Raw genomic sequence first — 16,714 nt, 5'->3', positions numbered from 1 at the left:
AATAAAACAGAACAATGTTAAAATTTTAATACTTTTTTTTGTTTTGGTTACGCAAACTGATTGTAAATTGTGAATATTCATGTATTTATGTGTCACAGAAAGAAGTACTAAAATATGTTGACTTTCCTCTTTCTCCCAGTTTCTCAAAGACATGAGTATAGCTTTTTACAATACATATTAAAATTTTGTTCAGGTAATCAACTTAGGATTCGTTATCTATATGCATGAAACGCAAGTTTTAGTAATCGAGTTTTCAATTGATTACAGGCGATAAGGTATTTGTTCTTAACACTTTCATGTGTCATAATCTTAAGAAGGCACTTAATTAAAAATATATGTCGATATATTTTTTAATCCTCAAATGATATATACAACATAAAGGTAATTTTATTACTTAACTTATATGTCACAAAAATCTCTATGCTAGAACATATTGACCACTTTCAATTCTTCATTGTTTAAGTTACTTTTTCAAGTAATGTAACAAATATTTAAATATTCAAATATTTAAAAGCTTCAGAGATATAAATAATATAAGTAATTTGCACAATATAGATATACGTGGTCTAAAATTAGACATCCGTATTGTAATTTTGAAGTTACATAACTATGGAAGAAGACGAGGAAGGACACGAAAAGAAAACGAAACGATAAAACAAGCACGTGAGCTGAAAGCAATATTGATCAGTAGAAAGTTTTAATATTTGATTGCTATTTTGCGGGATAATATACATCGAGTTAACGTCTACTTTTTGTAATTATATTGCGCTCAAGCATTTCACAAACGATAAACGATTCTCGGTAATGAGAATCGTAACAATGATAGTGATGTCACTAAGTACATTGATTGCTATAAGCGAGTACATACATGTGTGTGTAATTCGTACTTATTGCTAGAGATCCATGTATACCCGATACGTGTTTATCGCGACACGATGTGAGCCTGCCTGATTTCAAGGTCTCTATTTACGCCGCACATTTAATGTTATATAAATGCGCCTTCTGACAGTTATTCAAGAGAGCGATATCCGTTCACGCATATAAATTTCGAAATGAAGTGGTTATAAATGGTGGAAACAAAGAAGGTCTTTTGCGACGCTAAATTGAAAGGATTCATACATTCGTTGGAGATGCCCAGTTATCATGTTATGTTTCTCTTTTGTTATCATCTTTTAGCTCTTTAATGAATTATTTTCTTAATCTCATTGCTGCTTCATTGTTGTATAAAGACACATTATTGTGTATAACGACTACACGTAACTTTATAACGTTTATAAATAAATATTATATGCAGAAAGAAACAAAAATATTTGAATGTATGTTATATATAATTATTATTTCTAGGTTACTATTGTGCCTCTCATTGATAAGAATTAAAATCGTATTATTCGTGAATCAATAGTAATAGATTCTACCTTGAAGTCTTCTGACAGTATCATACAACGTTCGTAAAATCGTATTTGTAAGCGCAAGCATGTTACGTATTTATACGCAAGAGAGCTAAATATTATCATCGATAAACAGTTCGCGATTGAGAGTTTGAGAAATTCATAAACAAAAAAAAATATATATATATCACACCTCAAATTCATTTTTTCATCTTCTTTCCTGTGAAATAGTAAAGGCACATTGCGCGCTATTGTAATTTAAATTGGAAAAATCAATTTTTATTCTCATTTTTACCAACGTCAATTAAACTTTAAGGCTTTTGTGTCCTCGCCGTGGCCATTTGGATTAATAATGTGACAAAGCAAGGAAATGTATATCCAAAATTCTTGTAAAACGTACGTTAAATTATTATATTCATAAAATAGCACTTGTAATTGATTGAGTACATTTGTAAAATATTCCAAAAGTTTTCCCTTTACTTTAACAATCAATGAATAGCCGTAAAATTAACGTAACAAAATCATAAGGAAAAGTAGATTAAAAAAAAAGATTATACGCGCGCACACATACATATGTTACGTTAATTTTACGATTATAATAATTATCTAAACAGCACAATGTCCAAAACTAGGACATAAGATGCCTTTAAGATATCTTTAAAACGACTTAAAGACGTTTTATGTCCTGACGTTATACCCCTTGTCCACAACCTTGCTTTAATTCTTAAGCCGTAAGAAATTGACCAACCACAGTTCATTATTTTTAAAATAATCGACTGTAGTTGGTCAATTTGTTACGACTTAAAGATTAAAGCAAGGTTATGGACAAAGGGATAGACGTCTTAAAGATGTTTTATGTCCCAGTTTTGGACATGTGTGTTATCTGGGTATTTCTTCATATGATCATACTCAGATAGCACAAAATCTTCAGAGAATATTCTGGGACATTTTCAGAATATATGAATGTCTTTAGAACGCCCTTTGAAAATTTGTGCTGTATGGATAGTTACAGATGCCTTTTTTTCCTAGTGTAGTAAATAACGATTGTAGTAAATAACAATCGATACCAGATGCACCGTTCAAACGATCATGAATGACGCTGCAGATCGATGTTTGCATATATGTGCTTGAATGATTACGAAATACAGGTCGACAATCCGTTGTCGATTTTTACTACTGATTCGTCGATCAAACAGATAAGAGACTCTACATGTACCCTCTTCTCCATCATACTTCCTCGCGCGATATGTAATGATGCAAATCGCACGGTTATCTTCCCGCCTCTGCGATTCGTACACGCAACGTACGCGACGATTGGTCAGCTCTGCTGCTGTGACGTGCATCAGCCGCGAAGGAGCGCGCGATCCCGTACGACGCAAAGGTGGCCGACTATCGGACTTTCACTCATTGTATACGAACGCGTTCTTGAGCACGTCGAACACACGACGAACGGAGCCGCTTAGGCCGATTCCGAACAGTTATTCCACACTTGTCTCGATCAAGGAGAGCATCTTTCTCCTTCACCTTCACCCTCCTTTCTCCTTCACCAAATTTAAGACGTTCTCAAAATTTCAGAGGTGACGAACGACAGCAGCGACGGCGGCAAAGCGGCGGTGGCGGTGGAAGCGATAACGGTGGTGGTGGTGGTGGTCAGTAGTAGTGGTAATAATAATAGTAGTAGTAGTGGCAATGCATCAGAACAGCAGCAGCAGCCGACGAGTGATTCACGTATAGATTCGTCGTCATCAGTCGCTCGCGGTGGTTCATTATCTTCTGTGTCTAGTGTCCCGCAGTCGCAGGAATCTGTAAGACGGCCGCGCGACGGAGAAGGTGGGGAACGAGACGGGCGAAAAATTCCCCTTGCTCGGATCGGTCGTCGATCGGCGATCGAGCGGCGCGGTGAGTGTGCGTGTGCGGTGCACGGCAAAGCGCAACGCGGCCGGAGCGAAGCGTGAGAGGACGAGGAAGAAGTTTGCCGGCCGATTAAATGTGTCAGCATGGAGAATCAAACGATGGACCAATTCTGCGGCACGAAATTTTGGGTGAGTGAACGGCGATTTGGATGAGTAGCGGTGTCCCTTTCTTGACCGCATCCTTTTGTGCGCCTTGCTCGCCATCCTCCTCGCATTCTTTGGTTCTTTGCACGTGCAGTCGTTGTCGTCGTTGTCATCATTTCGCGTTTAATAGGTCGCTCCTAATAGAAGCGGTATGTGTGCCTCTGAAAAAAGATACATCTGTTCGTTGTAGCGACCGCGCTTATTTGATCGGGTAATTCAGCGAGCTGTGTGTGGTGGCACTTCCGGGAATCCTGTTTCGTCTCGCTTCATCTCTCAGACACGATCAAACATTAATCGGTCAATTATTGTGATTGCCCCCGACGTGTTTGCGCGCCTCGTGTAGTACATATTGTGCATGGCGCTTTTAAAGTAAGGCTATGACTACGTTCAAATGGCGTCACCTTTCTTTTCTCTTTTTTTTTGCACTGTCACACGCGATTCCCGAGAAAGATAAAGCACGATACGACGATGAAATGAGGCAATGTCATTCTCATGATTGCAAGTTATGTGTCAATGATCGGAATTGTAGGGATAAATCTTGACACGCGCGCGAGAAAGACACAATTTAAACGTCGCATAAGTAAATATGTACTTGTGGCGATTAAGAGGCCTACTGTGTAATTTTCTATGAAAGTGTATCGTTATCACTACGTTATCGTTGCGCAAGTATATGATACAAAAGCTGCACATCGACAAATATAATGGTAGCAATGCTGTTGTTGAAAGTTGCAGAATAATTCCCTAAAAACGAAATCGTCTAACAATCAAATTCGTTTCGTCTTTCCATACGTTTACAGTTTTATTGTCATCTATTTTAGTGCTCTGTAATGTAAATATGTATCATGTATATAGACATAAACATATGATATAGACATAAGAGGCATAGTATGAAGCAAAATAAGATGATATCAAGCGCAAACAGAGATAGTGTTTGCGTAAGAAATAATTCTGCAATTATCATATTTGTACTGTGTATGGTAGAATAGAAAGATTGAAAACATGTTTGGACGAGTGTTGCTTTCTAGCTAAGTCTTCTAGAGAAGACTTAGTGATTTGAATATATAGAAATGAAGCGTTTTTGCTTTACAATGAGCCTAATAATATGGTAGAGTTGATAAATATGCGAGATTAGTTGAGTTGCATAAATCGTTCTTCTCAGAAAATTGGAAATGCTGCATGTTTTTATTGTTATGTATAATTTCCTGAGAATGTACATGGGTACAAGATAACATAGTAATATTATATAGTAATATTCAAGATAACATAGTAACGTCTCTTTACAGTCTTTATAAATGTTATATTAATATCCATTTTCATGATAAAACACCTAGATATAAGAAGTTTATTATTTCTAATGAAAGTAAAAATCTGTATGTCCACTAGCAAAATTTGCATAAAAAATTTTAATATATTATATAATTTTTATATATTATATATTATGAATGCAGTAGTTTATAAAACATTTATAAGAAGTCAATTAACAAGTTAATATTCACTAAAATATATTTTACTATTTTATTTATATTTGTTATTTGATGAATTAATTTCTTTATTGAATAATAAGTAAATAACTCATTTATGAGAGAAACTAAATTGCTTCTTATAATTAGTCCTTTAATTATTATGGTTTGTTTCCGAAATCCTACCATGTGCAATATAGTTGTGTGTATATATACGTAACTTAAATTTCTAGACAGAATAAATATAATTTATTTTAATTTCTTTTTTTTTTTTAATATAATCACAGCTGCTCACTTTTTTATTTAAGAAATATATAATCTATATGTACAAATTTAATTTTAACAATTGTCTATATATACTTTGTTTATATAATTTATAATACGTCAATAGATATTAAAAGCAAATCATGATTTCATGAAGTAAAGATTTCATAATACTATTTTAATGTGGTACTTTATAGACAATGATAAAACAACAGAAAGAAATGTGAGATATTGTTTTAAACTCATATAATTTATTCATGTGTTTGTATACAGGATGTTTAGCAGTAAACATGTTTGATTAGCAAGCTAGATAAGCTTTAGTTTCCTTTTTACCAAGATTTAACTAAAGATCGTATCTTTCTCAATTTTTCAAACTTTAAAATTAAATGTTTTAATAAGTGTCTAAAACCAAAATATTATTAAATTCGAATTTGAGAGTAATAAAAATTTATATTTTGGCCCATATTTCTGAATGTTTCAGGATGCTAACTTAACATGGTACACAGACAATCCAGATCTAACAATATGTTTCGAAAAAACAATATTATTATGGGTACCATGTGCATTTCTATGGGTATTCTCGTCAATGGAGGCATACTACATTTTACATAGCAAAAGAAGAAATGTTCCGTATACATGGTTATTTATTATTAAGCAAGTACTTACAATAGTATTGATCCTACTTTCTATAGTCGATTTAGGAATGGCGATATATGAAAGTACTTCTCGTGAGGTCTACAGTGTTGATTATTACACACCATTTATAAAAATAATAACCTTTGTAAGTATAACATATTTTATCTTTTTTTACCTTGAAAAGCCCGCACATATGATAAATTATGTTATCTGCCGTCGGTATTTATTCGATAGCTTTGCACGCGATACCACTGTGTCACCGGCATTTGTTCGATAGCTTTGCACGTGACACCAACGTGGTGTCACCGCGGACGGCATAATGTTAATCTATTATAATTTAAAAAACTATATTTTATTTGATTGCACTAATTTCATAACTTATAATACTCTTTATAACATTTCAAATAAATATGATAATCATGATAAATGATAAATCATGATTATAAATATGATAATCGTTTCAGATTTTAGCATCCATTTTGATGATATATAACAGAAAATATGGAATGCGAACATCAGGTCTTTTATTCATGTTTTGGTTTTTCCTTGCATTATGTGGATGTATCCAATTTAGGACTTTTATAAATAAATTAATTGATGAGGTATGTTAGAGGTTTTAAATAATGTTATTACAATAAACAATTCGAATTGCTTTTCAATTTATATTTTCTATGTAAACTGTTAATTTCTCTACCTAAATGTAAAAACTATTTTTGAAATCGTTCTTATATGTTAAATTTCTTAATTCTCTCGTAATGTTAATATTATGCACTTGTCAATATCACTTTCCTATGATATTTTGTAAAAAAGTTAGCGATTGTACATTAAAGATTACTATAAAATAATTTAAAAGGATCGTTTATTTTTAGGAAAAATCGTATCAAGTAGTATCCTATATGATCTACTATCCAATAGTACTGCTACTCTTTGTACTTAATTTCTTCGTCGATGCAGAGCCTAAATTTTCCGAGTATCCTACAGTAAGCTGTCATCGATTAAATTTATTATTATATGTTATAATAATATATTTAGCATTCAATGTTTATTCACAGGTTGAATCGCCATGTCCAGAACAAAGCGCTTCTTATCCGTCGAGAGTTCTTTTCGGGTGGTTCGATGCTTTAGCGTGGAAGGGTTTCCGGAAACCTCTTGAAGCATCTGATTTGTGGTCGATGAATCCAGAAGATATGGCTATGGAAATTGTACCTAAATTTGACAAATATTGGGTTAAAAACTTAAGAAAGAGAGATGAGTAAGTTTTAAGCGCACAATTGTTCCATTTCTCTTGTCAAATTGATCGACGAATTCATTTATTTTTGTTTTATTAATCTGAAAACGAGATAAGAATATATAAAAATACTCTGACATCTAATAATTTTTTAACATGTCCGTACATTTTTTGCTAACAAGACTGGTTTGGACTTACTTTAGGTAGGATGTTTTTTAACGTTTCGTAATTATCTTGATCATTGACGTTCAATTTAATATAAATTTAATATAAACGTGTATAATAGATATTTTTATATATATATATAGAGTAGAAAACGCAAAAGCGTCATTCCGAAAGGCATCTGGACAAGTGGATTTTAATAATGGTCGTAAAAAGAAAGTTGCCTCTATTCTGCCACCTATTTGCAAAGCCTTTGGAGCAACGTTCCTGTTTGGCGCATTTTTGAAACTGTTTCAAGATATCATGACCTTCATTAGTCCACAATTATTAAAGTAAGTGCTCACAAATTAATATGTACTTTAATATATTATTTACGATGTTTAACTTTTTTTTTTCTTTTAGACTTCTGATTGCTTTCATCAAAGACAGAGAAGAACCAATGTGGAAAGGATATCTTTATGCTATATTACTTCTACTCACAGCAACGGTACAAACACTAGTGTTATCTCAGTACTTCCATCGTATGTTTTTAGTCGGATTACGTATACGTACCGCATTGATCGCAACAATTTACCGTAAAGCGCTAAGAATGTCCAACGCAGCTAGGAAGGAGACTACTCTCGGCGAAATAGTAAACTTAATGTCCGTGGACGCCCAAAGATTTATGGATCTAACCGCGTACATAAATATGATTTGGTCAGCTCCGTTACAAATAGTTCTAGCTTTATATTTCCTGTGGGAAATATTAGGTCCAGCAGTACTGGCCGGTTTAGCGGTCATGATTATCCTCATCCCCATAAACGCATTCATCGCGAACAAAGTGAAAACACTGCAAATCAGACAGATGAAGAGCAAAGACGAGAGAGTGAAATTGATGAACGAGGTACTTAATGGTATTAAAGTATTGAAGCTTTACGCATGGGAACCTTCGTTTGAGCAACAGATACTTAAAATCAGAACCAAAGAGATACAAGTGTTGAAAGAGGCGGCGTATCTAAACGCTGGTACGAGCTTTATATGGTCCTGTGCACCTTTCTTGGTATGTTTTTGGAATAATTAATTTTGTAATATAATTGAAGATCTCAAAAATTATATAGCTTTATATAGGTTTACTTTTTGGCGAAATAAGTTCTTGTCTAATTATGAGATCTTCAATTATTTATATATGATACCCAATTACCTAAAAACTTTTCTTACATGTGTTATTTTAAATTTTATAGGTATCACTGGTGTCTTTTGCCACTTATGTACTTATAGACGAGAAAAACGTCCTGAACAGTACAACTGCCTTCGTTTCGTTAAGTTTATTCAATGTTTTAAGATTCCCACTCTCTATGCTGCCTATGATGATTAGTAACATAGTTCAAGTGAGTCTAAGTGATATATCTATATTAATATATTGTTTCTTTTTCTATTCGTATATATTAATTATTAATGTAGTATTTTCAGTCAATAATGTTATTCAAAAATATTAATGTACATATTTTTAGGCTTACGTTTCCGTAAAACGTATCAACAAATTCATGAATATGGACGATTTGGATCCTAATAATGTACAACATGATCCATCGGAATGTAAGACAAAACTTTCTTATTTTAAATATAACTATTTTAATTTATCTAGCATATTCCTTCAATAGCTTTTTATATATACTATATATGTTTATATATTTAACACATTGTATCACATTTCTACAGCACACGCCTTATTAATCGAGAATGGCAACTTCTGTTGGGACAATGAACGTGTCGATAGACCAATATTGCAAAATATTAATATGCATGTAGAACAAGGTCAATTAGTAGCGGTAGTTGGTTCAGTGGGATCAGGCAAGAGTTCTCTTCTATCTGCTTTTCTCGGTGAAATGGATAAATTAAGCGGAAAAGTGAATACAAAAGTAAGTATTTTTTCGAAAAAATAAATTTAATTCTATATTTTTGTGTACAATTGATATTAATGTAATTTGAATACTTTTATCAGGGATCGATAGCATACGTTTCGCAACAGCCGTGGATACAAAATGCCACGTTACAGGACAACGTCCTGTTCGGAAAAGCCTTAAATAAGTCTGTATACAATCGCGTAGTAGAAGCGTGCGCGTTGAGTCCAGATCTCAAGATATTACCTGCGGGAGATCAAACCGAAATCGGAGAGAAGGGAATCAATCTTTCTGGCGGCCAAAAGCAGAGAGTAGCCTTAGCTAGAGCTGTATATAATGATTCCGATAATTATTTCTTAGATGATCCTCTGAGCGCGGTGGATTCGCACGTGGGGAAACACATATTCGAAAATGTGATAGGTCCAAGCGGTTTGCTTAAGAAAAAAACGAGAGTACTCGTCACACATGGTATCACGTATCTGCCAGAGGTCGATAATATTATCGTTCTCAAAGATGGTGAAATAACAGAGGTCGGAACTTACAAGCAACTGTTGGAGAAAAAAGGTGCCTTCTCTGAGTTTTTGGTACAACATTTACAAGAAGGTACTTATTCTTATTTTTCTTATGTCATCTGTACTTCATGATATTTATTATAAAAATTTATTTTTACATTTTTCATGGATCTAAGTTGGAAATCGTAAGTCCATGAAAAAGTAATTACATTTCCTTGCTCTACTTTATGTATATTGCATATTTGCTATCGTGCTCGCTTTGATACTAGATTGTTAGAGTAGTGAACCGTCTTATTAAATGAAAAGTTTTATATCTCTTGGTTTCAACATAAAACACAGAATTTTTTATAGAACTTTAACATATACTCGACACGTGTATATATACTAATGATTGTATGTATACAATCATTGTATACAATCAATGTATACACGTATGTATACACGTATATATATTAATGATTAGAATATTACGTAGCCCAAGTAATTATGACCTGAGATTTTTGTATTTAACATTTTCTTTGTTTTTATACATAATAAAAATTTATGTATTATGAGTATTTAAATTATGTTTTAAAAATAGATCTTCCCTCTTTTAATACCAATTTTATTTAGAGACATGTGCATGTTATTCAATTTTTTGGTTTTTCCTATTCTGTAACATCGATATATCTTATAAATTTATCAGTACTTTCTAAGATCAGTATGACGAATTTGAAACAGTGCACGTTGACGACGGTTCCGAAGCAGATTTACGTGAAATTAAACAGCAACTTGAATCGACAATGGGGGCGGACGAGTTGCAGCAAAAGTTAACTCTAGCACGATCTAGAAAATCAGAGAGTCTAAGTGAATCTGGTTCCATAACTGATCGGAGATCGCTTAATGGTTCGCTAAAAAGGTAAAACTTAATAAATGATATTATTTTAATAAAAATAATTATATTTATTTTTACTTATATACATACATTATGTTTGGAAAGGCAATATTCTACGGAGAGTCAACAGTCCGCAAATTATATACATAGCAATAGTATAAAGGAAAAGGAAGCAACGAAAACTAACAATACTGGGGAGAAATTGATAGAAGTTGAAAAGGCTGAAACTGGAAGTGTAAGTTGCATTAGATATTATCTTCAAGAACAATATATTTTTAGAAAAATTTTCCAATTTTTATGAAAAAAATATATCTATATTTACATATTTTTCTTTTCACAAGGTAAAATGGAAAGTGTATTCTCACTATTTGGTGTCGATTGGATTGTTCTTATCAGTAGCAACAATCGTAATGAACGCTATCTTCCAAGCGTTCAGCATAGGCTCGAACGTCTGGCTTAGCGTTTGGTCAGACGATAATATGACTACTCCTAATAACACAATCGATAAATCGAGACAAGACATGTACCTGGGAGTGTACGGTGCACTCGGTATCGGTCAAGGTATGTTTTTGTACGACACGTAGATCTTCATAATGTCTGATCCGTTTGGCAAGTAGATACAATGATTAGTACCGTTTAAAATTTCGCGTTCATGAAGGACAGTTCTGTATCAGGTAAGCTATTACCTGCCACTAATATATACTTGTACAGATATATATGTACTCACTTAATCGCGAGAGGCAATTATGTTCATGTAATAACTAACATTAACAGGCAATGGCACTTGATTTTGGTCGTTGTAGTATAGTAATTCGAAAAGCATGTTCCCTCACAGATTACACATTATTGGGGTAATTTATTAATAACATAGTAATCTTTCATGTTTAAAACTGTTGAGCTGAGTGTGACTAATTCAATTACTAGTTTGTGTTGAAAATCATGTTACAAAATATTCTTACGTACATGTCGCACTATACATTAAAATTTCAAAATAATTGGAACAATTTCTTGTAAAGAAAAACTACTCAAGCGAGTGTAGTTTGCTGTGTCTATAAAGCACTGATATATTTATAAAGTAATTGGAAAATAATTTGAGAAAAAATCTTCCAATAACCATATGTTTGACTGCAAGTAAACAGTTGTCATAAACAGTTTCTAGAAGTAATCGATTTCTTTTTACTAGTGCATGTGGAAAATATTTCCATTTAAGACTTTTTGATACGTTAATTTGTTAATCTCTCACCTAATATCTTTTTGCATAGGTGAATAATTCATATATAATAATTATAAACAAAGTAGTACGGGAAAATTATTGACAGGCCGTTCTGTTGTGGTTATTACAAAAATTATAATTTATTTTAAAGTATTATAATTATAAAATTGTATTTTTTTTTGTGTGGTAAATTCTAACTACTATCTCTTATTGTGCGCGATGTACGTTTAAAATCAATATATGTAACATAACGTATAAATTTGCATATAACAGATTTCGCAATCACAAAATGGTCCATCAAAAATTTTTCCACTGTCTCATTGATTCTGTTTGCTTGAAATCAGTCAAATAGATCACAGATCGTGATATCTATCGCTTTATGTCCAGATTTTACTACATAATTTACTATATAATGGAAAAAATATAAATCTCTTTTTTTTTTATTTTCTTTATTTATAAGTTGCTGTTATATTTATAACATGAGCATGAAGTAGACGAAAGAAAGCTTCTTATAGTATTTAATGTATTTAAAAATAATAAAAACGGGAAATCAGTCTATATCGTACCGTTTACTAAAATTTATAATTAAAATTTTAAAACAGTAAAAGTAGTGAGACTACAATTTTCTATCGTACGCATATGTGTACAAAGTTCAAGTTTTTTTTCAATAAAGCTTCCACTGATTTCCTGGTCAAACAGTTGCAAATTAAGATGGATTAATGGTAGTGGGCATAGTTAACAATGGTATACATAATTCGTTCTTTGTTTTATTACTAATATTTTTACCGCCAATAATAAATGCTAGTCATGTTAATCCAATTACATCTCCGCTAAATGAAATAACGAATAAATGAATAACGAGACATATTAATTTTTTACCGTATAATCCGCAGAGTTCATGCAGTGATTAACAAAACTTACAGCTGTGCGCATTAACAAACAAGTTAATTATTTTTTAGCAAAAATACAAAGTACGGAAACTATAATGTGTCTTTTATAGGACTGTTAAAGCAAGGCGTTAAAGCAATTGTTTCTTTTTCAATACAACAAAAGATGCCGCTCATTCACTTTAAACTAAATTTCAGCCACTTTTGTAATGCTGTCACAGACAGTACTGGTCGTTGGCTGTTTGCGGAGCAGTAAAATGCTGCACTCAGAATTATTATTCAACATACTGCGATCACCGTTAGGATTCTTTGACATCACACCGTCCGGCAGAATATTAAACCGTTTTGGGAAGGACGTTGACGTAATAGACAACGTTTTGCCTCCATGTATTAGGGCGTGGTTATTTTGCCTAGTATCGGTATGCGAGACTTAATCTTAATTTGTATTTATATCTTATGTACGATTCGAAAACATATTTATACGTGATTCTTTTTTTTTCTCTTTTTTAACGAATAACACAGAACACTGGTCCACCAAACAGTACAAATATGATTAATCGTTCACTCGGAATCGACGAATTCAAAATATCTTTCATCATAGGTTTATTTACAATTTTCATTCTCGTTCAGCGATCAGCAAATTAATAGAGAAGCCCATTATCGATGAATTAATGGATCGACGTAACTGCATGCTTAGCAACACTATATATTCCAGTACGATCTTTTTACGAAGTGCCATCTTTATCGCAGATTTCTTTTTTTTATTAGTTGTACATTACTACGTATTTTTATATTTATATTAATTTTTTATTATATTGTATATACATATTATTTTGTTACTTTCTTTATAATTACATGCACCTCAATTCATGTGTGACTGCAGTGAGGAACTTGCACATTACGTTAAACAGATGATAAGCAACTAATGAAAATGAACATTGTGTGTGCCATGATTCGTCATTTTATTCATTCGGAATCAATATCCGATAACGATCGCGGCGAACAACGCCGCGTTCTTTAATATATATAAACATCAATTTTACTCGAACAATTTTACAACAAATACCAAAGGTTGATCACCGACGATCGTTATAGGCGTGGCAGTATTCGCAACGGCGTTATTTTTGGCTAGAGGGACGATAAACTCGTCCATACATCTCTTCCGTGGCACGCTGGATCGCGTTCTTCGCAACCCGATGTCATTCTTTGACAAAACTCCGACCGGTCGAATTCTTAGTCGACTTGGTAAAGACATTGATGTCGTTGACAATATTCTGCCGATGCTTCTACGTTCTTCGATCAATTGCCTCTTTGAGGTATGATATTCTCATGTAACTACGCACTAATTGCACTAGTACTGATTTTCCTGTGACAATGTTGTAAATTGGTATTACCGTCTCTCCTACTTGTCGAACGATGTCACACTTTACTACAGATCAGTACCTCTCTTTCTTTTCTAATTTAATCTTGCAAAACTTATTTTCTTACTTTTTATAAAGTATTGACTTTGCACGAAACATTTGTTTCTTTCATTTTTCCTTGTACTGACAAATGATTCACTCTAATCAGTATATAATTTGAGTTATTTTACATTAAGTCAATATATTGAATTTTTACACTTTAAGATGATTCAATATTAAGAGACTAAACAAATAAAAATGAAGTTCTCTTTTTTCTCTGTTAATTAAATTATTTATGAGGGATTGTTCTGTACACATTCAAACACAATCAAGGCTTGAAGATACGCTTAAAGATATGTGAATCTCTAATATTATAAATTATACAAACATGTTCCATTTTTTGTTTATTATTTCATAAATATGCGATATTACATGGGAAACCCTGTTGGGTTTTATATCGTGCTGCTCTTTCAATCGCATTTCATTAATATCGTAAAGTTTATCGATTGTGTGTTGATTACGGTGTGTGCAAACCATTTTTATTACTTCAGAAACGGCAGTATAGCAAGACCGAGTATCTCATGATGTTCCTCTTAGCCGCGGGATGCTGTTGATGATGTTCATTTTCGTTTTACTGTTATGATATGCTTTGGACCTGACGAGTCAGAGATGCTATTGACTGCGTTTAGCAGAAAAAACTGCTTTGCAACTGTTGTAAAATTCGTGAATCTGATTAGTACATGCTCTTGGATTCAACCAAAATTAAGAGCATACTCTAATCAGATTCACGAATTTTACAACAGTTGCAAAGCAGCTTTCTCTGCTGAACGCAGCCATTGTCATAACGAATGAATGGCCGCGTTTTACTTGTTTCATATATCGCTTTAATATCTCAAAGTGGAGTTTCGCTTCGCCGAATTACGATCATTTTTACGTCATCGCTTAATAAAATTCATGATTGTTACTTTAATATTGGATTTACTTTTACATTTATATTATATTTATGTTCTCTCAGTTCTTTCAGTTTTCTTCGTTATTGTTGTTTAAACGTTATCGTGATGTTTCCATTTTAATTTTCCTTACGTCCAATTTATACTGTACATAATCATAGTGCAACTATAGCATTATGTAGTAATCGTACAAGGAATGGACACAATTATACTATCTAATATTCATGTACAGAAATAGTCTTGCTTGTGCTTGATTAACGCTTACTTTATATTTGCTTGTATAACTTATTTCTAATTACGATTCTGTTTCCTAGGAACGTGTAATCTGCTTGTACTTACTGTATACTGGCATTATAGCCTTACCATCTGGTAATTGTAACTGAAATTTTTTAGAAACACTGGTTTTTATAACAAAATAAATTTTTAAAATAGAGTTCTTCAGAAAGAGTGCTATTTATAACATAAAACAAAATCATAAGAAAAGGAATAATATTTGACATATTTTTGCCACTAGATGTTGAGACTTAATATGCTGATCCGTATATTGGCTATGTTCCACAGACTTTTGTATACTATATTAGACACATCGGGTTTATAGAATAAAATGTGATAATCCCATATGTTGCAAACATATTATTTATAAAATGTTACGGAATTTTGTCACATTTCTTTGGCAAAGTTTATGCTGAAACAGATATTTAAAAAAAAAGGTAATCCAATACTTTTGTCTACAATTCAATCACAATCTGTTTACTTGATAAATGGTAACTGGTTTCACGTTCCAGGTCGTTATTAATGGTCTGTTGCAATATATAAAAGTCTGTGCTGTCTTGTCCGGTGTGTCACAGCAAACTTCACACCTTCGTATAACGTGAGACAAGAGTAGAGCGGTTTAAATTCATGATATCGTAAATGTGTGAATGTTAAGCAATATTATAACAAAGAAAAAAACTTTATACATCTTACATTCCGCAATTCAGTAAATTTATCAACTCATATAAAACGTGAGAACAAGAAAGTGTATGTGTGTGAGATAGTATGGGAGAATGAGGTAGAGAACGGTTAAGGGGTGGGCAGGAGAGAAAAGGATTATTCCTACATGTTATATGTCTTGTGTAACATACTCTGTTTGTTTACGTAAATAAGTTTTGGCTAATTTAAACGTTTGTTATCGATCTGTCTGAAAAAGTCGTGAAAACTTTATATCAGGGTGTGATCACGACGAAAAGTTATCCATGTCTGATGTTGTAGCGATGACGAGCTTTTTCTGCGATTTGGCACCGCAGCTGGGCTGCTGGTTGGCTGCTCGCCAGATGCACATAGTGATGCTGCGTGCTGTGATGCGTGCACCATTGACCTTCTTTGATACGACCCCTATTGGTCGTATTATCTCCAGGTTTGCTAAAGACGTGGACGTACTGGACACATCTCTTCCTCCGCAAATTTCCGATACCATCTATTGCTTGTTCGAGGTAATTGTCTTGGAAGCGCACGGTGAAGATAGCAGTTGGGATTCTCTTTATCATTTTCTTGCCCCATATATCTCCTACTTGATTCATGCAAGTTTCATGCACACACCTCCCTCATTTTTTCATGCCGTGAGCAGAAAGAGAGAGAGACAGAAAAAGAACTTTCATATGTATCTTAGGTTGTGATCGAATACAAGTAACTTTTTTTGTGCTAAAAGGGATGTGCAAACGGTAAATAGATGGTGTTGGTATATTGTATTATGTGCGTGTGTATATATATATATATATATATATATATATATATATATATATATATATATATATATATATATAT

The 16,714-nt window shown here is 33.0% G+C and overlaps 1 protein-coding gene across 6 annotated transcripts in view; it reads left to right on the top strand.

Moving 5' to 3' along the window:
- Positions 1 to 2,781: 2,781 nt before the first annotated feature.
- The window catches only part of LOC116844540 (multidrug resistance-associated protein 1), a 20,225-nt gene continuing 6,292 nt past the window's right edge, over positions 2,782 to 16,714 (top strand). Inside the window, exons 1-17 of one of the 6 annotated variants that reach the window (XM_032816181.1) lie at positions 2,782 to 3,037; positions 3,172 to 3,430; positions 5,651 to 5,950; positions 6,270 to 6,407; positions 6,675 to 6,785; positions 6,858 to 7,057; positions 7,342 to 7,527; positions 7,598 to 8,234; positions 8,416 to 8,562; positions 8,686 to 8,770; positions 8,894 to 9,093; positions 9,177 to 9,678; positions 9,764 to 9,772; positions 10,308 to 10,485; positions 10,567 to 10,696; positions 10,803 to 11,022; positions 13,657 to 13,877. In XM_032816181.1, coding sequence (XP_032672072.1) covers positions 3,386 to 3,430; positions 5,651 to 5,950; positions 6,270 to 6,407; positions 6,675 to 6,785; positions 6,858 to 7,057; positions 7,342 to 7,527; positions 7,598 to 8,234; positions 8,416 to 8,562; positions 8,686 to 8,770; positions 8,894 to 9,093; positions 9,177 to 9,678; positions 9,764 to 9,772; positions 10,308 to 10,485; positions 10,567 to 10,696; positions 10,803 to 11,022; positions 13,657 to 13,877 — 3,309 coding nt within the window. In that variant the 5' untranslated portion in view covers positions 2,782 to 3,037; positions 3,172 to 3,385. Of the gene's footprint in view, positions 3,038 to 3,171; positions 3,431 to 5,650; positions 5,951 to 6,269; positions 6,408 to 6,674; positions 6,786 to 6,857; positions 7,058 to 7,341; positions 7,528 to 7,597; positions 8,235 to 8,415; positions 8,563 to 8,685; positions 8,771 to 8,893; positions 9,094 to 9,176; positions 9,679 to 9,763; positions 9,773 to 10,307; positions 10,486 to 10,566; positions 10,697 to 10,802; positions 11,023 to 12,759; positions 12,981 to 13,656; positions 13,878 to 16,162; positions 16,384 to 16,714 lie in introns of those variants that run through there. The other 5 variants (XM_032816180.1, XM_032816179.1, XM_032816178.1 and 2 more) reach the window with 5 other exon arrangements.

This window comes from Odontomachus brunneus, unplaced genomic scaffold (genome assembly GCF_010583005.1).
Source record: "Odontomachus brunneus isolate Ranch 3 - 2012 unplaced genomic scaffold, Obru_v1 Obru_scaffold_042, whole genome shotgun sequence".
Taxonomy (NCBI): Eukaryota; Metazoa; Arthropoda; class Insecta; order Hymenoptera; family Formicidae; genus Odontomachus; species Odontomachus brunneus.
Note: the sequence above shows the minus strand (reverse complement) of the source record. Positions and strands in the feature narration are given on the sequence as shown.